The 27,017-nt window shown below is 41.2% G+C and overlaps 1 protein-coding gene across 7 annotated transcripts in view; it reads right to left on the reverse strand.

Moving 5' to 3' along the window:
* Positions 1–27,017, reverse strand: part of FAT1 (FAT atypical cadherin 1) — a 206,393-nt gene that overhangs the window by 50,406 nt on the left and 128,970 nt on the right. For 4 of the 7 annotated variants that reach the window (XR_014469766.1, XM_083169337.1, XM_083169355.1 and 1 more), the window contains exons 7-11: positions 23,849–23,917; positions 22,401–22,540; positions 8,109–8,384; positions 7,795–8,005; positions 705–4,772 (exon numbers count right to left, since the gene is read on the reverse strand). Coding sequence is in view for 6 of the 7 variants with exons in the window: in XM_083169337.1 (XP_083025463.1) it covers positions 705–4,772; positions 7,795–8,005; positions 8,109–8,384; positions 22,401–22,540; positions 23,849–23,917 (4,764 nt within the window). In the remaining variant the exon portion in view is untranslated. The remainder of the gene's footprint in view (positions 1–704; positions 4,773–7,794; positions 8,006–8,108; positions 8,385–22,400; positions 22,541–23,848; positions 23,918–27,017) is intronic. The other 3 variants (XM_083169366.1, XM_083169376.1, XM_083169388.1) reach the window with 1 other exon arrangement.

A 27,017-nucleotide genomic window follows, 5' to 3' on the forward strand; every position in this document is an offset into this window, starting at 1 on the left:
ATGCCATTCTATCGCATATACAATGGTATGCGATTTAAAATTGTATAAGCACCCTAATGGGGGTGTTAAATGCACCCCCACGCCACCCCCACTATGAACGTGGACCCTAAGCGTGGCGAGCGCAGCGAGCCTGCGTGGGGTGGCGGTACGTATCCTATGACCTTTTCATACCCCTACTATTCACGTCAGCGTGGAGTTGATTTTATATAGTGTGGCGAGTGCAGTGAGCCACCGAGCCCGAAGCGTGGCGAGCACAGCGAGCCCCGCGAGGGGAAGCAGGATACATGTAAAGTAATAAGCGTCCACTCGCCACGCTTCTGGCTCGCTGCGCTCTCCACACTATATAAAATCAACTCCACGCTGACGTGGATAGTGGGGGTATGAAAAGGTCATAGGACGCGTACCGCCGCCTCGCTACGCTTCGGGTTCACGTTCATAGTGGGGGTGGCGTGGGGATGCATTTAACATTGTAAGCCTCCATTAGGGTGCTTATACAATTAAACATCGTATAGGGGGCTTATACAATTTTAAATCGCATCGCAGTGCATCGGGTGTATGCCATGCGATGCGATTATATGTTGTGCGACCAAATATCATGGGTGCCGTGCTAGTACACAAGCACCGACAATACAAGCACTGTTAATGTAAGCAATAATAAATAATAATAATAATAATAATAATAATGATACAGTAATTGTTCTTACCTGTAATATACATTGTAGCTTCTTTGTGGATATCCTCCGTGTCCTCATCTGTGGTGCTCAAGATGGCAATCACACCACCTGGAGGGTCATCCTCACTCACTGTGCCTTTATAAATCTCCGCAGTGAAACGTGGCGGGTTGTCATTCACATCCATCACCGTAACGTCAATTACAGTAGACGATGACAGCACTTTATCCCCATGATCATAAGCAACTACTACAATGTTGTACTTGTTTCTTTTCTCATGATCAAGTTCCCCAAGAGTGGTTACCCACCCAGTTTCTGGGTCCACAGAGAAATGGTCTTTAATTTCTTGAGGATCCTGTAAAGGTGCCAACATATAGGAGACATACTTATTGAGTCCTGAATCCGTATCTACAGCTTTAACTTGGATGACTTTAGATCCCCCGGGAAGATTTTCAACAATAAAAGCCTCGTAGGGATTTGCCTCAAAAATGGGTTTATTGTCATTGGTATCCTTAACCTGAATATTAACATCCACAGAAGAAATGACTTCGTGCTCTCCATTAATATTTTGAGCTAACACTGAAAACTGGTACCATTTTGTCGTCTCATGATCCAATCCCTTCTCAAGTTTTAGTCTTCCATTTTGTTTGTCAATAACAAAGATGTCATCCACGTTACTTTCAGGGGTATTTCCTTTCATGAGCTGATATATTATGGGCTGGCTACTTTCAGCTCTGATAACATCAAGCTCTGTACCAATCGGAGTATCTTCTGAAATACTTAAGGTATAGAAGGGCTCTGAAAACTTTGGCAGTTGCACTTCGGGTGGAAGAATTCTTATGAAAACAGGGATGATGCTCTCTCTGGGTGGTGACCCTCCATCTGTTGCTTTAACAAAAAAGGAAAAGTCCTGATCTTCTAATCCAACTAAGCTTTCTTTTGTGTTAATTATTCCAGAGTATTGACTGATTTCAAAGTTTTCTTCCACACTTTCAGACTTTGCTTCGATCTTATACGATATATCAGCATTTGCCCCCTCGTCACCATCTGAAGCCATAATTCTAGCAACTGAAGTACTTCGAGGTGTATCCGATGCAATACTTAGTTTGTACTCTGTAGCACTGAACTTTGGATCATTATCATTAGAATCTGTAAGAATGATATTGACAACAGTGAACCCCACTTTCCCACCCCCGTCTTTTGCCATTATGCTTATAGGGATGACTTTGTTGGTCGGACTTTCTCGGTCAAGCTTTTCTGCTGTAAACAGCTGTCCTTTCTCGCTAATGTAGAAGTTATCCTTTGCAAACTCGTTTATGATATGATAAGAGACATGCCCATTGATTCCGGTGTCTTCATCTACAGCTCTAAGTTCAGTAACAAGGGACTGCACTGGAGAGTTCTCTGAAAGCTCCACTTCATACTGACTCTGTCCAAACGTAGGACTATGTAAATTAGCACTTGTTACAGCAATGTGTACTGCCGCTGAACTCCTGAAAACACCATCAGAAACTGAGATATTGAGGGTATAGGATGTTTTTAGAATTTCTTTCCGCAAATGTGAAACCGTTACTATTCCGTTTTTACTGTCTATGAGAAAATTCATATCTTCATTTCCAGAAACTATGGAATATTCTAACTTCTCAACATCTGTATTATCTGCATCCGTAGCCTTTACACACGTTACAAAACTTCCAGGTCTTGAATGCTCACTTATTTTAGCTTCATAAAGAGGTTGGGTGAATTCAGGAGGATTATCGTTGAGATCAGTAACATGGACACTTACAGTGGTGTCACTGCTTAGAGGAGGAATCCCACTGTCGACTGCCCTTACTAAGAAACTGTACACATGCAAGTACTCATAATCCAAAGGCTTTGCAACAACAATCTGCCCACTGATACTGTCAATGAGAAAGTACTGAGAACTATTGTTAGGGCTACTTACTATGTGATAAGAAATGGCTTTGTTCTGCCCAGAGTCTGCATCGGTGGCTTTCACTTGCACAACAGGTGTTCCCACAACAGAAGCCTCAGACAGGGTGGCAATATATTCTCTCTGCTGGAACACCGGTGAATTATCATTAAAATCCTCCAGGATAAAATCAGTAAAAACTTCGGCATGAGCCCCAGTGACCGAATCCGTTGCTCGAACTCTTAGCTTATATGCTGGATGGGATTCGAAATCAAGGGGTGCAACAACAGTAATTACACCTGTGTTGAAGTTAATATTAAACTGATTGAATGGGTCACCATCTGTGATGCTGTATATTATCCGAAGTCCTTCTGGGCTGTTGGCTTGCAGGTGCACTACAGGGCTGTGGAGCTGAGCATTTTCAGCTATCAGTGCACTGTAGAAAGGCTTTTCAAACACAGGCATTGCTTTATTCATTACTGTAATTGGTACAACAACCTCTGCAGAATATGATGGACTCCCTCCATCTATTGCTACTACGGTTATGAAATAGTCTTTGTTAAAGGCATCGAGATCCAACTGTTTTTTTAATGAGATTGCGCCAGATGGTTCAATTTGGAAAATTTCTGAATGTTCTTTTAAATAGTAATGTATCTCCCCATTTTTATTAATGTCTTTATCCACAGCAGTGACATGGCGGATGACATGACCCAATTCAGCGTCCACCTGAACCATTGCATAATAGGGCAGATTAACAAAAATGGGGCTGTTGTCATTGACGTCTTCGACAACTACTTTCACCAAGACATGTGCTACCCGTGGGGGTTTCTGTTCATCTGTAACTTCTACAACTATCTCATACAAATCTTGCTGCTCCCGGTCAAATGGTATCCCTGTTGTTGAAAGCACTCCAGAAGTGTGGCTAATTTTAAATCGAATGTCGGGGTTAAGAATACGGAAAAACAAAGGCTCGTTCATCCGATTGCCAACTGCATTAATAACAGTCAGAGTTTTAATCTGAGTGATGTTTTCTTTGACAGCTGCTGTGTAAGAACGCTGCGTAAATTTCAAAGAACTTTCTTTGCTTTCTTTCACATTGATTTTCACAAATGCAAGGCTAGAGAAACGTCCATCGGAGGCTCGTACAGTTAGTTCATACCGGCTCCTTAATGGAGATGTGTTTTGGACAGTTATAATGCCTTTTAACGGGTCAATAGCAAATTTCTCTCCAATGTTACCTTCAACTATAGAATACATAATTTCAGAAAAAGATCCAGAATCATCATCTGTTGCATTAACTGTAACCACTTGCACTCCCTTATAGGTTGGTATCAAAATGGAGGCTTCGTAGGACTCCCTTGAAAACACCGGAGCACAATCATTGATATCAACAACATATATAGTAACGTTGGCGGCATGTTCTGCAAACAACCGCGGATAGCCCAGGTCGTGCGCTTGCACTGTGAAATGGAATATGTTTGTTTGTTCATAATCCAAGCTGACTAAAGTGCGTATTGCACCGGTGCTGGGGTCAATGGCAAAATATTTGTGGACCGATGGCTCGACAATCTGATAAACAAGCAAAGCATTTGATTCTCGGTCAGCGTCAGTGGCCCTAATCACCAACGGAGAGTTTTCTGCCGTTAACACAACGCTATTGGCTGGTGCAGATTCACTGATGAGCCCTCTGTAGTCTGTTTGCACAAAGATGGGAAAATTGTCATTCTCATCACGAAGATACACAACAAGAGTCGTATTTGTGGACAAACCAGCCATGTTTGTTGCTTGAATGGTAAGCGTGTAGGATGGTGCAGTTTCAAAATCAAGATGCTTCTGTGTGATGACAACTCCAGAATTTGGGTTGATGTCAAAAACATTCATTACATTTCCATCCTTTATTTCATGGGTGACCGAAGATTGGCTATAAGTAGAAAGCATTGCGACAAAACTACCGATTCGTGCAGACTCGCTAATTTCAGCAGAGTATTCCTTTTTCATGAATTTGGGGGCTGCATTGTCAGACACGGTCACAAGAATATGGACAGATGTTATCTGACTCATAGTAGGTATCCCATTATCTGAAGCTTTGATCACCAAGTCGTATTGACCTTGAGAGTGTCGATCAAGTTCTTTTGCGGTCTTGATTATCCCTAAAACTGGGTCAATTGAAAAAGCATTTGCAGTGTTTCCTGGAGAAAAAGAGGAAATGAGAATACACATGTTTTAATACAATACTGAACAATGGTACATTACATTACAACATGTGAGTGCATCAGCACAACACATACAACCATGTACATTTCTACATGACAGCTGCTGCAGCTGACAAAATTGTATTACCGTTTACTAAAAACAATACTTATTATAATATATAGCATAACTTTTTTCCACTATAATACAAGTTTATCAACTTTCTATCTGTATATTTAATTGGCCTGGGAAAACCCAGATTTGTGCAATTAAATTTTGTTTTGGAAATTGCAAACATCTACCTGATTTCCAAACTACCATGCCTGCATCTCTGAATTAAACGTCGAGGTCCCAATAAGAATAAGAACAATATTTTATTTCCTAGTACTAGTATTCCCAAACAAATAAATGCACTAAAAAAAACCCCACAGGAGTTGCCACATAAATTATTAGTTTAAATAAATTTAATTTACTAGATCAAACATCAAACTGTTTAAAGAAAGACGGAACACATCTTATTGCAGACTATTTGATCATTTTGAGAGCCCCTCAAAGCAAACATGTCTCATACAGTTGGTACAAGTGGAAAAAAAAAAGGTTAAGAAAGATCTAAAAACATTGGGGGCAATACACTAAGGAGAGTATTCAATCTTGGACGAGATTTTCACCAGGTGAAAAAACTTCAAAGATTCACCAATCAGTATTCAATTATGGTCACTTTTGCCCATTTTTTAGTACATTTACGCCCATGTCATTTCACTTTCTTTTTTGGGGGGAATTGGCTTGGGTGAAAAACGGCCTAAAATTTTCCAAAACCACAGGAATTCTTAGCAATTTTGCAGATTTATGTGGTTTTCAGCGATGCTTGATTTTTCACACAGGCAAAAAAAAAAAAAAGGCACAGGGTTTAAAAAGGGCAAGCCAAATTTGTCCAAAAACTGGGCGAACATTGCAGATTTTTTGCCTGGTGAAAATTTTAATTTGGGATTGAATATTCCCCTAAAACCAACAATGTCTGGTGATTAAGGAAACGAAACGCGGCATAGTATTTCCAAAATACTGGTTACATAGAACCAGCATAGCATGTACGTTACTTTACTTATATCCCTAACTTCCAAAGTTCTAAGGAGATTATATTAACCCAATACAAAATCTCCTGTACGTATATATAATGATATTTAATCACACAGACTAGATTGTTAAGTAAAGTAAAACTTTAAATAGTTGAGCAAAGCCTTTAAAATCATGATTATGCCATTACACAGTCCTTAGCAAAGCAAATGTTCTTATCGGCATAGCTTCTCAGTAAGATCTTGATGAAAAGTATGTGATGTATTAACAAGAGGTCATTTGATGTGAGATCTAATTCACTTTTTATTAGTTTATTAGTAGAAATTTTTTTATCCTCTTTTTTTTTTTTCAAATAATTGTTAAAAAGAAAGAACATTTTCTAAAAAGCAACGATTAGCATAATATGAAATGCTCCGTTCGAGCAGAGGGAATTACGCTGGGGAGTTGGCATATGATAATATCGGAGCTGACTGTTGTGCTATGAAAATTCTGCCGTCCTTAGAATAGAACATTACAGAGTCTATAAAATATCACAAGCATTTCAGGAATCCCTACGCTGCTCTCTTGGAAGATTGACAGCTATAATTTATTCCTCCAGAATTTTGTTGCGAAAAATGTGACATTTAAACCCATTTTGCAGAAATATGTCTCCCGCATTCTTTCATCACAAATCCAACTGGCAGCTGCCTATTTACCGTATACAATGTACAAATATTAGTCACAGGACAGGGTGCACATGCTTGCCGCACTCTTTATCATCACGCAAAAGGTCCTTTTCCCATTTTGCTAATAAAAACGTCAATATTGTTAATATTTAATATTACAGCCACCTACTATGCTAGCGAGAATGGTTAGTTCTAGGAACAAATTAATAAACATGCAAAGTTACAAGAAATAGGACACCGACGGGTAAATACTTCTATGGCATTTTCTGTTGGAGATTTCAGTACTATAAAAAAAAAAGTGCTTTTATTTCACCATTTTCCATTTCATAAACATAAATCAATAAAAAACCTCCAATGGTTTTCTACTGCTTAGAAATCTTTCCCATATGTAATGCACATCACCAGCACCTTGAAGTAGCAGGAGTCCGCTTTTTACTGGCCACGCCCCCTAAACCCACATCTAGAGGGTGGGGCCAACCATTACATGCATCCTAAACCGACACCCCCCAAACCCACAAATAGAGGGCGGGGCAACCAACTCGTTAGGTAGTGCCCAATACCATATTTTACTAATTTGTTCCTTAATTGATATTGCAGTTTTTTCCCCAAATTGTTTAAGATACAAATAAATATTTACTACTACCACTATAATGAAAAAAAAAAAAAGAATAATTTGATTACCATGGAGGATGAAGTAATGAGTTTAAATTCTCAGCTCCAAACTTATTTGCTGTTTGGTATTTCAGTATGACTAAAGTAATGATTATGAATTAAGACAATGCGACAAAAGGAAGTTTGATTTAAAGAATTCAAATGTAAAGGAGTCGATTTCCATAAACACAGTAATAGCTACCTGTGGTCAAAACGTGAAAGAAGTAAAACCCATTGAAAGACTGATGGCTGTGTGAGATTGTTAGATTGTGTATCAATGATCCCCCAAAGATTTATATTCCAGCACATAAAATCTCAGGAATACAAATTACACAAAACAGGATTCATTAGACAGAGTCTGGCTTCCAAGTGCAAAAAGTTAGGGAGAAAAAAAAAACTTGTTGAAAGCACAGTTCCAGCCTACAGTATATCCTACCCAGCCCATCTTTGTTGGCGGAGGTCAGCGTTACACATGTGAATACTTTCATAAATATTTCTTCCTATTGTTCATTCGCTGCACAGGACATTTCGATTAATACATGTCTACATGTCAAATCTACTTCAATAAAGTTTGGCAAGCATTGATTCAGTACAGCCTGCTGTTATATGTGCTGGGATAATCAATAACACGTACCTGACTCAATAGAATACACAACCTCAGCATTCTTCCCCTTGTCTTTGTCTAGTGCAGTGACTTGGAGAACAGCGGAACCAACAGCAGCTGATTCATAGACTCGACCTTCATAGAAAGAGCTTGTAAACCAGGGGGCATGGTCATTAGTGTCAGTCACATTAATAACAATCCTGGCGAAGTTCCGCATGACAGGAACATCTTGATCACGCACCTGAAAACAAATTTTTCCGCCATTACACAAGAGCAGGAATATTACAGTGACAAAAAAAAATCCCAGTGTGTCAGCTGGAGACAGATGTGTGAGCTGGGCTTACCGCTACTGTAAGTACGTGTTGCTGCATCGCTTCATGATCAAGCTCTTCAACAATGTACAGGGAACCGGTGGCAGGGTCTATTCGAAACTTCTTAAGGCTAACAGGGTCGGTGCTGCTTTGCAAAGTGTAAATCAATTTATTCTTCTCATCTTTGTCTGTGGCGAAGACTTGCAAAACCTCTGTCTCTGGTCGGATATCCTCGGGGATCAGCACTTCGTACTTTGAGGTAGAAAATTCTGGCCGATGGTCATTTGTATCAATGACTTTAATAAAAACCTGAAAAGGATGTACATTTAATTAAACAATTGTCATTGTTCCTATGCAGAGCAGCGAGCCTATATAAATTGTATTGGCCATCTTTTATCAAACAACAAAGAAGGGGGATTATTTACAAAGCGTTGGGTTAATGCTTTTACTAGCAAGGCACTACTAGTGCCCGTTAAATAAAGGGCATATTCCTGACCAAAAGAACGGGGATTTAGAACCGGATGCTTCAGAAATAAATACAATATTGTTTCCAATGCAACTGAACACTTCATGAGTAGCATGTGACTGATAAAACTACTTAGATTTAATTAGCGTTTAAACTAAACAAGATCATTCATTGCTTTTATATTTGCTGTGCATTTCAAACAATTATTAACTCTGCTGAATTCAAAAACTACAATATTTATTTATGCGCATCCGTGGATGTTCACTTCTTATACTTCAGAGCGTACGCCCTTTTCGTAAATATTTTGAACAATTGGTACTTGTTTCCTAGCACGCCCCCCCCCCCCCACCCCACTATCCACGTCATCCTGCAGCGAGCCCCGCGTGAGGCGGCGGAACGCATCTGCCCGACCTTTTCATACCCCCACTATCCACGTCGGCGTGGAATTGACATTATATAGTGTGGTGAGCGTAGCGAGCCACTGAGCCCGAAGCGTGGTGTTCCGACGCTGCTCGCCACGCTTCGGGATGACATGGATATTGGGGGGGGGGGGGCCCTAAATAAATGACATTATATGTCATTTAATTGTATAGTACATTCAATGCCATTATTATATATCAAATTGGATCCGATATCTGATCGCATCGCATGCCATACAATAATGGCATGCGATGCAATTTCACTACCCTGAATAGCCCACTATGCAAATGCAGTAGTGAGAGCCGTGCTAGGGAACAAGTACCGAACAATTTTTATAGTGTACTGTATTTACTTAACCCTTTGTAATGATTACAAGGATTTCCCTTTATTTTCTCCTGAACACCCCATTCATTGTGTTCTCCTAAAACACTGCTTGCTTTAGATGCATTAAGGGCTTATGAGTGAAGTGAGGCAGGGTCATCTTAATGCATGGGCTTATTGGACAGCTGCACTAGGGCCCCACAAATCTAGGGGCCTTTGAGCAGGGCCTTGCTGGTGCCTCTGGAGTTTCGTGTGTGCTGTTCAGCTGCTTTGCTTGAGAATTACACAAAATCAGAGCTGCTGGGAAACATTCTCTACCGGCCTCCAGCCAAACAGTTATGGCTGTAAGCTGCTAATTGCTGGATGGCTGATAGCAGGAGGAGAGACACCGCAGGAAGTAAGGATTTTTTTACTTCAGTAGGGGACCCAGTGCGTTGCTTTGCCTAGGGCCCACAATGCCGTTAAGATGGACCTGAAGTGAGGCTGGGACTTTATAAAATGTGTAGAGGCAGGCCTTGTAGTAAGCCTTGGAGAATGATCAAGTGAAGAGAGATAAAGCAGCCTGTAACAGAAGTTAGCTGGTACTTTATCTCTTTCCGCTTTATCTCTCTACAAGGCTTAGTACATCACATCTCACCTTTTGTGTTTTCATTATAATGATCAAAGCACAGATCAAACTGCACATTTCCACAAAAGTGTGACATTTCCCATTAGATGCACAAGGAACAGATCGGAACAACAGAACCTCTGGTCATTTTGACATTTGAACGGATTCTGATAAGACATTCAAAGTGCCGGCCTAAAGCTGTGGGGCCACAGTGCGATTCTGGTTATTGATTTTTGACTAAAAAGTCAAAACTAATTGAAAGTTAGTCTGAATTGCACACATTCAGCCACTAAAATAAACTGTGCAGGCAAGTCTACAGTATCTTGACTATCTCGCCTGTAGAATGTATTTAGACTAGCCCCATACACACTGTGAAATATTGGCTAATGGCCAATTTTGACTAGATGCATTGGAGATTTTGACTAAGCGTTTTTGCAATTATAAAAGTCTATGATCTAGTCAAAATTGCCTTGCCTACACAGTCTATCTATTCTAGGAGATACCGACTTAGCTTCGGTACATCTAAAGTGCAGTTAGCAAAAAAATCATATAGTCAAAATTGGATAGGCAAAATCGAATCAAACCTGAATTGCACTGTGTCCCCACACCTTAATTCATGTGGTTGTTAGTGTGGCGCTGGCAACAAAGCACTGATGTTTATTACTTTGCACATGTCCCAGAAATGTACTGCATATGTGCAGTACGGGTCTGTAACATTTAACACAGATTGGCGGCAGACTGTCAATGATTGGCGGCAGACTGTCAATGATTGGCGGCAGACTGTCAATGATTGGCGGCAGACTGTCAATGATTGGCGGCAGACTGTCAATGATTGGCGGCAGACTGTCAATGATTGGCGGCAGACTGTCAATGATTGGCGGCAGACTGTCAATGATTGGCGGCAGACTGTCAATGATTGGCGGCAGACTGTCAATGATTGGCGGCAGACTGTCAATGATTGAAAGACTTTTAATTTTCGGGTATAGGTATAGCCTCAGTTTCCCAAATTGGCGGCGGTTCACTGATGTTGCTGGGGACTAACGAGTCTAGGATCTCCATCAGAAGACAGATTTCCCAGCCTCTTTGTTGGGTCTGTGACATTTAACACAGATTGGCGGCAGACTGTCAATGATTGGCGGCAGACTGTCAATGATTGGCGGCAGACTGTCAATGATTGGCGGCAGACTGTCAATGATTGGCGGCAGACTGTCAATGATTGGCGGCAGACTGTCAATGATTGGCGGCAGACTGTCAATGATTGGCGGCAGACTGTCAATGATTGGCGGCAGACTGTCAATGATTGGCGGCAGACTGTCAATGATTGGCGGCAGACTGTCAATGATTGGCGGCAGACTGTCAATGATTGGCGGCAGACTGTCAATGATTGGCGGCAGACGGTCAATGATTGGCGGCAGACGGTCAATGATTGGCGGCAGACGGTCAATGATTGGCGGCAGACGGTCAATGATTGGCGGCAGACGGTCAATGATTGGCGGCAGACGGTCAATGATTGGCGGCAGACGGTCAATGATTGGCGGCAGACGGTCAATGATTGGCGGCAGACGGTCAATGATTGGCGGCAGACGGTCAATGATTGGCGGCAGACGGTCAATGATTGGCGGCAGACGGTCAATGATTGGCGGCAGACGGTCAATGATTGGCGGCAGACGGTCAATGATTGGGGCAGACGGTCAATGATTGGCGGCAGACGGTCAATGATTGGCGGCAGACGGTCAATGATTGGCGGCAGACGGTCAATGATTGGCGGAAGACTGTCAATGATTGGCAGCAGACTGTCAATGATTGGAAGCAGACTGTCAATGATTGGAAGCAGACTGTCAATGATTGAAAGACTTTTAATTTTCGGGTATAGCCTCAGTTTCGCCAAATTGGCGGCGGTTCACTGATGTTGCTGGGGACTAACGAGTCTAGGATCTCCATCAGAAGACAGATTTCCCAGCCTCTTTGTTGGACCTGCAGTGGAAGTCCTAGGCCACTCCATGTGTCACGCAGCTGCTAATGATGTTGTAGATGATCCGATGCTGCATCCTACAAAGCAGTTCTGAGCACTAATGCAAGCAAGAGATGCCTCTTTTAAAAGTAGATAGCTTAAATAATAAAATATAAGCGTTATTGCTGTGGCTTCCATGCTTACAGCAGCCACTTCAACTCCACATATATCTAAATCTAGGACTACATCGAGCCTGCTCTGGCACGCCAGCCGCCACCCAAACTGTGGCGGCCCATTCCCGGCAATGGACGCGTGCGCGACCATGTGCGCGCCAGCTGGCAGGTACAAGCTGCTGGCAAAGCGCCAGCAACATTAACAATGGCCCCATCCGTAACTTGAAGAGTGCCTCCTAAATGTTCTTTCCCCACTGATGTCCCTAATAACATAATGCAAAATAATAACAAAACAAAAATTAGATGGTCCACTTCAGTGCAAAACAAGCCAACTTTCGCATTCTGAAATCACCCATAGAAAATCGCTGTACAATGTCATCATTTAGATAGAGTTAAACTATTGAAAACTGGAAAATAAAGATGGCAATACCAACATGGCGATGAATTCACTAAATGTCCGGACACGTGTCCAATTTAGACAAACACAACAATAAAAAATGCCCATTGGGTGCCTAGAACATGTTAAGAAACCCATTGTCTACCAGTTTTAGATTTTGGAACCTCATGAAATGCAGTAATAATTTTATTGAGCAGATCCAACAGTTGTGTAGCAATTTTGATACAGAATTTTCTGTCCATATTAGTGTGTTTGTGTAATAAGACTAAAAGATCTTATTTATAGTTTATCCTGTGGGATCAGCATCAAAAGAAAAAAAAAAAGACTGCAGGCGAGCCAATTTTCACTATATTGTATACAGTCTAGTGTTCTAGTATAATCAAAATCTCAATTAAATATAGACAATATTGTATGGTTCTGGGGATTTCAAGAGAAATTGCACAGTCAAATTCGTACTTAGAGCATGGTCTAAAGGTGCATATACACAGTGAGATTTTGGCTGAGACTGGAGGGAGGTAGGTTATGGGGAATTTTGAGGAAACATTTTTTCAGAGAAAGGGTAGTGGACAAGATTCCCGGTATAGTAGAGCAATTGACGAGTGCCAATGACACGATTCACAGTACAGTGCATTGCATCTTTCACACACCCACTTTTGTAGATGGCTGCTGGTGTGTGCAGTTATGGGGGTATTCCGAAAGTGGGTGCAGGAATTGCCCACTCTTCCAGGGGCCATGAGGGCCACCTGATTTTCGGGACCCAGTATGGGAGAAGTAGAATAGCCTCTTGTCAGAGGTGGTAGAGGCTAAGACAGTAGAGCAAACATATTTGGGATAGGCATAAGGATCTCCTGACAAAAATGGTGGTAATACAATGCTTAAAAAAGAAGCAGATTATATGGGCCAAGTGTTTCTTATCTGCCATCAAATTGCGGTTACGATCTTGCCCACAAAAAGTTTTGCTGTATGTCAAGTCCATCCAGTCCTGATAAAACATCTAAAACTTTTACTTATGCACAGTATTCATGTATGTACTAAAGAAAGTTTCTCTAAAGACAGAAGTTTGATCGTCCTGTGTGAGCTGGGGATGCTTGACTCTCAATTTCGTTTTTCATTACTTAGCACAATGGAAGTAAGTAATTGTTGTTGTTTTTTAATGGCTCCCTGCTGAGTACTTCGAATAAATGACTGCAGTTCTGGCACATTTCAGTATCATTTGCTTGCAAAGTTGTTGTTTTTTTTAAAGTAACTTAATAATTTGATATGTTTGTCCTGTTACGGTTAACCCAAGCATTTAAGGGTGTGTCCCTGACATTTATGTCCTTCTTGGTCACTCTTGAGTTTGCCCTTCTGCTACAAGGGAGGTTTCTTTCCTCCCTGAGCTCCATTAAAAATTCAGCTGCCTGTAGGAGATCAGCCCACTGCCCTGCTGACTGGCTCAGCTCCCTGCCTGTCCTTCAGCAGACTGATTATTTTTTTTCACCTCAGAAATAGTCCCCTCCACCATAGGTTATTCTGGTTCCCTCTGTTTTTTCAAAGTTTGTCTGTCTAAAAGGCCACTAAAAGTTTCACATGAGATTATATTAGGGATTTAATTCATTTTGTATAATAGACATGAAGATGTGATCTTAAAGGAAGACTTTTTCCAACAGACAGTTGACTTCCTTAAATAATACTTTAGTCAGTTTTACCTTAGTCTTAAATAGCTGATAAAGAACAGCAGCTTGAAAAGAGTTGGAAGGCAAATATGAAACCAAAGGGATATACATTAAGTACTTTCTTGGTATGAGAATGTTTGAACATGTAACTTTCGATGTTGTTAACGACAACTCGTATTTTAGGCTCAAGCATATAAATACTATTGTGCTCTATTAATTGGATGAGGAGGATTTCTGCTGTACATGATTACAAGTCTGCAATTTGGGCCTCTTTTCCATCAGACAATAGATAATAAAGCAGATTGCTTGACGTAAAACGATTACAATTGAGATAAATAAAATTGATCTTTGCTATTCAGTCAGATTGGAAATTCATGTTGACTTTCATGTTAATAGCTCGTCCTTCATTCACATCACATATAATAAAATGCCGTGGTGTACAACAGATTGTACTTCAGACGCCAACAATAGGATGAATCTTTCTAAAGGATATTATTTTTATTAAACACCAATACAGAAAATCAAGGAAACATGCTCTGTTATAAATTGTAAGCATTATCATTTTATTCTTATAGAAATGTTCAGAATCTTAGCCAGTGAGTTGGGATAAGGGTATCCAAGTCAAGAGGAGAGTTTCAGTTATCCAGATTGCGTTGCATGGTCTGTACCCAAAGCCATTCAATTACAGACCCACAAATAAACGTGTGATAGCAGTTAACGCTAACTGAATCTGCTCCAAACACTAAATAAAAGTTTCATATTAATAAAACTATAGATAGATACACAAGGGGTGTGCAATAAGATTCCATATGTACACTGCATAGACAGAGAAGACACTAAAGTCAATTGTGAAAGCAGTTTAGCGAAACGTGCTTACCTCACGCACAATTTTGGATTATCGCGTGCTCCCAATACTTGAGGTATCTAATCTAAAAAATGTTTGCAGGGTTTTCAGTGATTAAATCACTGCAAAGTGTGAAATGGATAAAAAGTTACTTACCTATCTGGTGGTCTGTGGCTTCCGGTGGCCTCTCCTCTATCTTACCACTGGGGAGGGTTCTACTGGAAGTCCAAGGGCTGCTGGTTGACTCTGGGAATGCTGGTTGGCACAAGGGCTGCTGGAAATCTAGCTTACACTTACACACACACACTTACACATACTCACAGTCACTACATGCTCACCACTGCAACAGGAGATCTGGATCCTGATGCTGGATGAAGACGACACCACTTTGGAAGGTTAGTAATAACTGTCTTATTGAGCTAATTGGAATCTTTTAATTGCTTATTTCGTCCTCATGGATGGAAGATTAAGCAAAAAGTAAAAAAAATGAAAGGATTAAAAAATGATGGCTGCCATTGTCATGTCAGTCTTTTAATCTGCTGACATTTTGTACCCAACTACCGTAGGCAGTGTCAACCTTTTACCCAATTGTCCAATTGTAAAGTGCAACGGAATATGCTGCGCTATATAAGAAACTATAAATAAATACCCATCAAGTTGACCTTTCGGCCATGTTGACCATATTAGGTCAACCTACTGACTGTCTAACTAGATACTGTCTATCCATTGACTGGAACACAGTTAAAAAGAATGTAAATATGAAGTTAGTAGAATTCAGGAAGTAGAGAGAATTGACTGAGTTGGGCAGTAATCCTACAAAGGATAGATTAGCATCTCCGTTGGTGAAATTCCAAGGCTCCTATAGTTTGTAAAAAGTTTTAACTGTAATTTTGAAGTATGGCTATGGATTCCATTATAGAGACAAGCCATATATGATCAGTCCACGAAAACGGTTATTCACCTGACTGTATTTGTTTTGTTATAACATTCAACGAAAACTATTTTTGCTTGTAGAAATAGCCTAGAATCACGTCCAGGACCAAGTGAATGCTTACTTGACTGTGAAAAATAACTTAACCCCCTGGGGAACAAAATTTGCATTGGTGTACACAATTCAGGCAAATTAGTAAAATACAAAATAAGCAGAATCTATGGAACATGATTTGTGTTTGTCATTTTTTTTAGTTACAAAAAAGGTGCTGCAACCTTGACCTTGAAAGTGTTGCAGCACAGCATGACAAAAAGCGAATATGTAAGCAATTCTAAGGCTCCTAGCTCTGGAACTTACAGCTGCATGTAACAGTCCAGTTACTTACAGGAATGTGTGTTAATTAGGATTTTCAAACACCGAGCACATTCTCTGAATTCTTGATTGTATAAATCCCTATGATTATTCAACAGTTTAAACCATCGGCTGAACGCGTGTGATCCTGTAGCTCCCTTATGACATAAATCCACAAAGAAAGTTTAGCAGGGAAATGAGCTTAGAAATCCATATTTACAGTAAGCAAGTACACTTTAATGGATATTCTACAAAATACGGCTCCAAACACAATTATACATGCATGGGCAGAGGCCAATTTAATGCTATCAGGAACAGCCGATCTAAAAAATGTAATTTAATATAAAAATAATGAAACCAAGCAATTAACTACTTTATTATAGTTTTGCTAACTCTATGCACCCAATTAATTTTCGGTGTGCTTTGACAAAGGCTAGATAAAGCTTCTGTTTCTCTCTTTTTAAAACATACCTTTAAAAGCAGACAATGCTACAAAGGGATAAAATAGTCCCTTCACCCTCTACAGTGGCTTATTTTCCCCATGTAACACTGCCTGATGTTCTCCCTATCGCTACTTATTGTTCTAGACTGTAAGTGATCATGAGCAGGGTCCTTGTTCCTCGCCTAAACTATCATAACCTTCCTACGGCCGGCACAACAAAGACTTTGGCCATACCACTGTTTATTAGGGGACTATGACTTTCACTCTATTCTTATACTGTTCATACTGTCTCTCTTAGGTGCTGCAGACCCCATGTGGTACCACATGAATAAGTAATAAGTAATGATAAATGTGGCTGCTTCTAAGCTGCCTCACACTGCTGATCAGAAGAATAAACAATCACAAACAATCTAGATCATGCCCCTAAACCACTGCGGGTGGGAAAGCTAAATAGCCTTATCGACAATTCCATTTTGCAGAGGCCTTTTTGGCTATTTAGGCCTATTTCTTCCTATTCTCTTACCCCGTTCAAATGCCTGAACCACCCGTGCAGCACCGAGAACGCCAATTGTTCAACAAACCGTGAATTGGCCTCCAGAATATATTAGGAGTTACAGGATGATTAAGCCGTTCTGAGAGCATTAAGTCAAAGTTCAAGCAGTCAATAGGTCCCAACAAGTAAAATTGCAATTAGAGCTTCTCTGTGGGCAGGAACATTTTTAATTTATCATGCCGACTGTGGAGTGCTGACTGAGATCTGTGTATTTTCTTCTTGTCTCTTATAAAACACTCCAGTGACCCTGCATGCCCTACTATAGTCAGTGAGTCTCAGCCTCCATTCTGCGCTTCAGAGGTTTGTACAAATAACTCAAAATGCCAAGGAAAGACTAACCAGGGGATTATTTTACTTAGAACAGCAGTGCCTGAAAAGATGTGTATTGTCTCGAACACCATGGCAGCAGTGCTAAATTCAGCAAGGGAAAGCTGGGCTGACCCAACCAGCTCTCTGCAGGCTGCAGTCAGCATACACGGTGAGCTCTGAATGGCATAATGAGACTATGAAGCGGCACAAACAAAGAAGGAAAAAGCACTGGGGCACTTGGGGGTTACTTAAAAGTGTTCTGATGTCAAATCAGGTCAAAAAGTTGCATGCCTGACAACAAAAACACAGCAACAAAAAAAATTCTGCAAAGTAATAAATGAAGACATTTATTAACACGGAGTGATCACATTTTGAGGATGTTCAACAGTGTCCAACGGCCTCAGAGCAGCATTTTACTTTTAGGATGGTATATATCACTTAGACATTTGCTCTTAGATCCTGCCGTCTAAGAAAAAGAGGGGTTGGTTGGAAGATGAAGGAATGACGTTCCAGATAAAACTGCGATAAATACATATTAGTTCGATTCTGTGTTTATTTTTCAACAATTGAATCTATTAAAGATTGACTTTCTATAATGTTTTATAATGCAGTGATAAATGAAGTGTTTATCAGAAGTTTTGATTCCTATGCCTTAAGAAAAGCGTACAACCAGAAACAAAAGGAAATTAATTTAGTGAAGTAATAATATAAAATCTCATAATTATATTGCAATGGGATGGTGGCACCATTGTTATACAAGAAGCAGGCCAAGTACAGTTAAACCATGTCCATGCGATTTTGAACTAATGCTGACTGGCACGCTGACACACAAACACATAAAGATGGGCTGATGGAAGGTGCAAATATGCCATGGTAACAGTTGCATGTACTAGAGCACTGGTTCCCAACCCTGGTCCTCTAGTACCCCCAACAGTGCATGTTTTCCAGGTCACCCAGCAGGTGCACTCATTATTTAGACACATTTTAAAAGATCCACATGTGGAGCTAATTATGTGGAAAATGTGCACTGTTGGGGGTACTTGAGGACCAGGGTTGGGAACCACTGTACTAGAGAACTGCTTTTGATTGTCAAAATCCATATGCACCCACGGTTATACGGTCGTTGGGTTGACACTACAGGTGGACATGCATATGGTCGACACAGCATAGGTCAATACATCAAATAGGTTGATATGGTTTGAAGGTTGACACAAGCATTAGGTTGACATTTGTGTGCCGACATGCACTATTTTACACCCTACATCCATTAGGGCGTGTAAGGAGAATACAATAGTGCCCCAACCATGGCGAGCGCAGCACTGATATGGTGTCCATGCCAACTAGGTCGACATCCGGGACAAAAAAAGTTAAAAATGCATGCACAAACCACCGGCTGCTATAGACGGTATCAAGTGCAGACCATAGAAGCCAGATTGGGCTGCACAAAAGGCAGTGAGAGGCTTCCTACAGGAAGACAGCTCTCTGCTTACTGCAGCCCGGTCTGGCAGTCCCAGAGAGAAGGAACACCTCCCATTGGGATGAACCGGAGCATCTGAGAATGACAGGCAGGACTCAATAGGAATCTCATTTTTATATCTCACAAAATTGCAATTTTACTTCTGGCTTTAAAATTTTACTTTGAGGGAAGTTTTGGGGGGGGGGGGGGATTCCACACAAAACTAATACTGCTAATTATGTGGCTGACAAGAGTGACTAGTTTAGTGTGAAGTCTAAACTAGACTGTCCAGGATGAATAATTATAAAAGTTACCATGTGGATGGAATCACATTGTAATAACACTGGACAGAAACCAGCTAGAGCACTGTGGCAAAGACTTCCCAGGCAAATGCTAACATCTTCCAAAATTGGAATTACATTCAACTGACAGCAATCTGTGTTCATCCTTGGAGTACAGAAAACAAAGGACGACCCCCCTTGGGCACATCTATAGTAAGATTCCGCACTTAACCCAATTATCTATTTGGATTCACACAGTATTATAATTACCAAACTATACGCTTCTCTAATTCTACAGGAAATTCTAAAAACAGCAAATGTGTGCTTTTCCCAAATCACTAAACGTAATACTGAGGCCATCAGCATCGCTTCCTCACATTCCCTGGTCAACTCCTCCTATTCTCTCTTCCATATACAAGCCACTTCCAGATACAATGTCCCCCTTACTTCTGCTCTTGACTCTTGCTTGAGCAACCAGCAACCCTTGCAGATCAAAACCTCAACCCCTACAAAAGTGTTCACATACAGCTCAGCATCAGTGGAGTAAAACACGTTCTAAAGCAGAATTTCAAATGTATGCTCTCATCTTCCAGTGTTGCCCTCTCCCTCTCTAAACAGTCGTATTTCAAAAACCTCATCTCCTCCCAGTCTTCAAACTCCAGATTTCTCTTTGACACTGTCAACTCCCTCTTCTGCCCACACCCACCCCAACTCCCCTCTTTACCTTTGCCACCGACTTCATATCCAAATTAACTCCATACAGTATACCAAGACATCAAATCCCAACAGAGCTCAGCAACCCTTCCCCATGCCCTCACCAACCCTGTCTAGAGAGACAGGCCCTCATGCAGTCCACTTGAACTTACACAATATATTGAGGATCAGAATCTAGCACCCTGGATGCTACCAGACCCTCATCTACACACTAAACATCTCAAAATTTGACTACTTTTATCTCCACCTACAGATGTTGCCACGTTCATCCCTATCATGACGCGCATGGATGACACGACTGGTGTGCCCATGTCTATGATGCATATACCATATGCTTTAATAATGCAATCATTGGCTGCAAATAGTTGCAACTACGTGTATGCTCTTGCATTCACATTGTATCAAAGTGGAGGAGGGCTAGATGCAGTGGAGGTTTTTACCTATGGGCCCCCAGGTAAAACCTATCACTGTGCTCATTGTTCGTGAAGCCAGATGCAGTGACTTCCTATTGGTACTGCAGCAAGGACTGAGCGGCGGGATGGGGGGGGGGGGGGGGTGTGCCACCATTATGGCCAGCGGCAGCTCCCTCCTACAATCAGGTATGAACTGCAGCTGACTATATTTGTATCTGGCCTCCCTAAAAACTGCCTCTAAAATCTACCCTCAATGATGTTGCCTGGCTCATCTTCCTCTCGACACATACTACATTATTATTACTATTACTATTTAAACAAACACTTTTTCTGTAAATGGAGCAAAGTGCCAAAACTTAAGCCTCTTTGGCTCTATAGTGATTAACATCTTACTTTTCCAGCACAACAGTGCCACCACATATATAGAACACAAGTTGCATGCACATTCAACAACATACTCTGTTATATATATATATATATATATATATATATATATATATATTTTCCATATTAGGTGCATATCACTGAAATCTCCTATTTATAGTGATGCTGCACAAAATATTTTCCAGTGGTTGCCATTTTAGCTGCATAGCTTGTCCCCCCCCCCCCCCCCCTACCCTTTGGCATGAGGAAAGGAGGCAGGTGAAAAGATACACACCACTGTATAAACCTCACCCCAGACTTCCATTGGCTAGTTGCAAAGGAGTCTGGGATACACTAGAAGAAGAAGCTAAGTGCTACTGCATCCCAAGTGCAACAGCAGCTGCTGATGCCAAGAGTCATCATATTATTAGAAGACAAATTGAACAGAATATCAATAGTACTGTGTACACAGAAATGAATTGCCAAATCATGAATTTAGTATATAGTATTTAGAACAGTGGTGTCAAACTCATGGCCCTCCAGCTGTTGTGGAACTACACATTCCAGCATGACCTGCCACCATTTTACCAATCCATTATATAAAATCTGTGGCAGGGCATGCTGCGATGTGTAGTTCCACAACAGCAGCCATGAGTTTGACACCACTGATTTAGAAACTAATTTCACCTTCTGGGTCCCTGGACATTTTTCAGTCTAGCTATCCTGTAGTTATGCCACTGTCTCCGAGGGTTGACACCACAATGGCTACTCCTCCTCAGAGACAATTCGAGCAGCTGGGCAAGTCTCTAAGGCATGGGTCTTCAAACTGCGGCCCTCAAGATGTTGTGAAACTACAAATCCCAGTATGCCTTGCCACAGATTTAACACTCCCTTATAGCAAAACTGTGGCAAGGCATGCTGGGATTTGTAGTTTCACAACATCTGGAGGGCCGCAGTTTGAAGACCCATGCTCTAAGGGATTCAGTATTGAATCCCGGCGGTCGGGATCCCGGCGTTCGGAATCCCGACAGCCGAAATGCCGACAAGGGGGGGACGTGGATCGCCCCCCCTTGCGGGCTCGCTGCGCTCGCCACGCAGCGGGCCCGGTGCCTCGCTACGCTCGGCACACTAATTTATTCTCCCTCCAGGGGTGTCGTGGACACCCACGGAGGGAGAATGTGTCGGCATTTCGGATTCTGGTGTCGGGATTCTGAACGCCGGGATCCCGACCGCCGGGATTGTAACTGCATCCCTGCTCTAAGGGCAGCCCACCTGCTCTGCTGCAGCCACGCCCCTTTTCATTTTTTTTTGCACGCAGTAAAGCCGGTTGGCGCATCCTAGTGACACCCCAGCCTGTAAGCCTCAGATGATTTATACTCAGTCGTTACCAGCTAGGAAAGCGTTAATATGCTGACAGCATTCTTCTGTAGTGCGTGTAGCTGTGCCCAATAGCAACAATCCTCCATTCTGTTTACATTTCTTATAAAGTTTATTTGCCTGGACTCAAAATGCTTAAGTGCAGATCCCCCAATAGTTCTATCTATATTAACCTCTCTTAGCCGCTGCTCATACCAATGAAAGCAAAACCCTTTTAAGCTAGTATGATATAGAACATAGGTTATATAGCTACAAGCTTACCAAAATTCCTTTTAAAACACTTCATTAGCAATTCAATTACCTGTGTACTGATAGATCTTGTCCCATCTGTTGCCTCCACTGTCAAGTTGTAATTAGATTTCTGTTCTGCATCGAGAAGCCTCGCAACAATGATGGTTCCTGTGCCCTTGTCTACATCAAACCTGCTGTCGTAGTTTCCACCTGGTTAAAATGAGTGAGAAGTTTATAAATAAGTATTTACGCCTGCTGTAGACAAGAACACGAGATCACCAGAGGCCACGTTACAACACAAATTAAAGATCGGACAGGAAGTTTGAAACACAGAATTACAATGGTTGAGAAGACTACAAAACCACAGCAGCAACATGTTGGCTCTACATCGATACAATATACGTAAGGAAATAAGTGAAGGACAAAAATATAAAAACAAAAACTAAGTGTTGCAAATGCACGAATAGAGTCACGCTGGAACAGGTGTAGACAACATGTGTCTTTAGCTGTATGGATATAAAACTCTCTCAGCTCTAAGGTACGGATTCTGGGAGTTTCTGCATAATGGGGCCTACACACGTAGAGATTTTGCTGAGCAATGCTAGATCGCTCAGAAAACAGCGCTGTGTGCTGACTCCTGAGCGATCCGTCAGGGCCAGTGTTCTCCGGTGAGAACATTGGCCCTGACTGATTATCTAATTAGATTTATTCAGCATTCTGGATCTTAACCGCCGGGCGATAGCTACAAGCGGGTGCCGTGCAGTGCTACAGCCCCTACACACAGAGCGATGTAAAGGCATTTTGTAAGCAATCTAGTCAAATTACATCAGATCGCTTAGAAAATGCCCTGTATTCGGCCCATGTGTGGGCCCCATTACAGAACCAAAAGAGCCAGAAACTGCTTACCCTGTGCACTAACACACCAAATGCCAAACTGAATTGGATTGATATAGGAGTATCTAGACATTTCAGTCTGCAGGTAATGGACTGGCTATGTATGTACATAAATCACTTGGTTCTTATCTGCAGTCACTTAATGTGCCTATATTAGCATCACTCTCAGAACCATCAACTGACATTCAAATAAAAATGATGTAGTGTTCTACAGATTTAGACAACTATTTTGTCAAACCAAATCACAGCAAATTGCCGACAACTGATCATGACTTTTTTAGATGGAAGACTGTTACAATTTTATAATTAGCTGTCATATAATGAGAGCCACGAGCTAATGCTTATGCCCTAATTACTTGAATATCAATCTTTCAGAAAGCCAGAGGTAAAGCACATTCATTTGTCCTTGAAAAGGAAACAGAAAATAATACCAAATCAAAAACAAACACAGAAAGACATAAAAATGCTCTTCGGCTAAAATTGGGTGGGTGAGGGGCGGCGGGGGTGCCAGTAATGAGATAAGAAAAAAAAATGCAAGCACATAACCCAAAACAAATGTTTTGTCTACAGTAATGGTTCTAGAACAAGCTACTGAAATAAAAAAGATCCTGCTGTAGCAGATACCTTCTGCTACACAGCTTGGGTCACAAGCCATCTGAAGGATGTAAAATACTTCGCTAGATAGGTCATCTCCTGGCAGCGCTCACAGTAAAGATAGAACAGACACAGAAAAACAAGGAAACGTCAAAACTGCCGACCATAAGGAGCACTGCATTATGTACATGGTAATTTGTGATCAGCTAGCAGATGTGTCAGTCAGTCACTAACACCTAATGATTTCATGATGGCACTTCCCTGCCAACTACGCCAATAGTGAGGGACAGAATGGAAACATTCAGTAATGAGACAATTGCTAGAGGTTTGTTCATATTATTGGTTAACTCTATAAGTGATCTGGGACGTCAAACCCCATAATCCATGAACCTGATGCATGCCAGTGACTGGCAGGTTTTATTTTGCTGCATGTACTTGGAGTTTGCTGTGGATAAACATATTGGTGTCAGCTATTGAGAACGGCACAGCATTCTACAAACCGTAACACTTCAGCGTGGTATAATGTGAACTCAACCCAAAAGAGCTTTTACCAATGAGGGACATGGGGTATGGCTGATGCTTTTGTTGGTCCTACAACGGTCATACATATAGTTAATGCCATTCTACTAATGTGTCCTCTCCCTCTCCAGTTGGTACAAAAAGGTATTTTGTCTGCTTTTGAAACTTTTCAGACCATTTAAATGAATTGACTCAAAAGGAGACTGAGGAAGCGTATGATTAACCAGATGATGGTGCAAGTCCCTTCTATACAATCCCTATATGATTTGATTACATACTGCAGAAAAGCAGGGAAGTGGACCATCCACACCTCACACGCTGTACATCCTTGTATTGCAGTACAGTCGCTCACCCTTTAGCAATTTAACACCTGGAATAGTGACGTCTGACAATCAATGTGTGTGGTCAAATTGTACGCTGATCCAAGTGTTCTGTGCTTGTTCCAAGTCCCTGCACCACAGCATCAGTCTGTACCATAACCCTCTATATGGGATGTAGTTTGCTTGACAACATTGAGAAATAGTGACAGCCTTATGTCGACCCCAGCATGCTGAACACGGTGGTAGTAATGCGAATTACAACATTGCAACCAGGCCAGCTTTAGAACTTTAAATAAGAAGGTAAAGCAGCATCATGTTTAATGTCCTGACTCTGTTACAATGAGGTCAACTGCATGGCTACAATGTCGGCATGCAGAGTTCAACATAATGCTGTCCCACTTCCCATTGTTAGTGTAGTCATTATTACATACCCATCACAGTCTATAGAGGTTGTGCTAGTTTGTTATAGTGTGTACACATGGTAAGATTTGGCTTCCGATATTCCCGATATAGTGAACATTGGAAGCCATATCGCATGCAAATCGCATGCTTTTTTAGGGCTTGCGAGCCCGATACGCTGCCGATGCGCGCTCCCATGTGAGCGCAAATCAGCAGCCAGTTAGAGAGGGCAGGCAAGATAATATAGTGCAGATCTGCACTATATAGTCTAAATTGTGCCACTCATGTATGCCGTGCGATGCGAGTCCTGATGCGATCTGATCGCGTCGGGACTCGCATCTAACGGCAGGATCTGCCGTGCGTACACACTTAGTTATGTGATGGTGTTGATATCGACACGGTTCTGTTTGCAATTTAACCCTTTGAGTGCCAACATCTGTGTGAGAGATGTGCAAAATATCTGCTAAAAATGCCAGCGTCACTCACATTTGTTAAATAAATTCAAATAAAAAAAATATTGTGGAAACATAGATTACATTTCCCATATACTGTAAAGGTAACATTACTGGTCATTATGATGAATAAACGTGTTTGCTTGGCAATTTTCACACCTGGTCTTGGCACTCATAGGCTTCAGAAAGGGGTTTTATTATGTAAAGGTAGGAGAGCAGGGTGCCGAAATAAAGCATTTTCAGATGAGTGATTAATAGGAATCAGAACAATCTAATAAGCTAAAGCCAGAAATGTTATTTTAGAATGACAATGAACTTTGTAAAAATACCATACACATAAAAGGGCAACACAAAGGAAACAGAATATACTGCATTTAACATCTCATTGTATGTTTTCATCTGCATGCTTACTACTGATTAGGTTTTTAAATACATCTGCTATTGTGCAGTCAGAACTTGTACATGCTTTATGCAAATGCGGCTGCTTGATTTGAAGTTCAAATGGGGACCGTTCAGCAACACAATGTACAGTTTAATGAGGTGATGCGAGACGTCCTCCGATAACTGACAGCATGCAGCAGAAGGCTTCCCAAGCTGAACGGAGAACATGGCTGCGAGATCGAGCTGTGGGATGCGACAGCTCCGATGCCATTGCCTAAAAAGCTCGCGCTCCCAAACCCCGGCTACCGAGTAGGAGATAAAAGCACTTGTCACAAATACTTGCATACCGAATTAAATCTATAAACACACATTAACCAGGGTATTGTAATTACAGTGAGCAACATATATTTGCAATTTATAAACAGCAGTTAACAAATAAATCTTTCTGAAATGGGACATAATTGCGCAACATCTGGAGGGATTAAAAGAAAGTCGAGGATCGACAGATGGATGGGGCAACCTTTGCCGCACACGTAAACATGAATGAAAACCAAGAGCTAAAGATGCAACATTACAGATGGTAAAATATGGAATTGTTTATTAAAGCCTTCTCGTTTCGCACCGATATTCCAACTATGCCGACACCTTTCGATTTCGGTTACCAAGCAGCTTTTTGCAATGTGTGTAAATGTCAGCACCATTTTAAAAATCGCCAACCTTTCATTTTCTGACATATTGCAGAGCAATGGGAAGGAGCCGCTCGTATAAACAAACGTACTTTTTGTCCAACTGATTATTTTTTCTTTTAAAATATATGTTTTGAATGTGTTCTGCTCTGGGCTTCTATAATTCTAAAATAACCAGTCATTTTCACACAGATTTGGAAATTGGTTTAAAGTTTGAAGCAAGGCATTAAAGGTCATCTGTACCTGCGTGGCATTTTTGTGTGCGCAAATGTGCCTGTTTGGAAGCATCAAGCATTAAAATCTAGAAACACAGATTGTGACATAAGAACCACTTGGTCCATCTAGAGTCGACTGCCATAAATGCATGCACAATCTAGGGTTAACCTTTTTGAATTTATTTCTTTAATAATTTATTGATATATTTTTTGTCCAAAGCCAATTA

This window comes from Crinia signifera, chromosome 1 (assembly GCF_055691185.1).
Source record: "Crinia signifera chromosome 1, ASM5569118v1, whole genome shotgun sequence".
In the NCBI taxonomy this organism is placed as follows: Eukaryota; Metazoa; Chordata; class Amphibia; order Anura; family Myobatrachidae; genus Crinia; species Crinia signifera.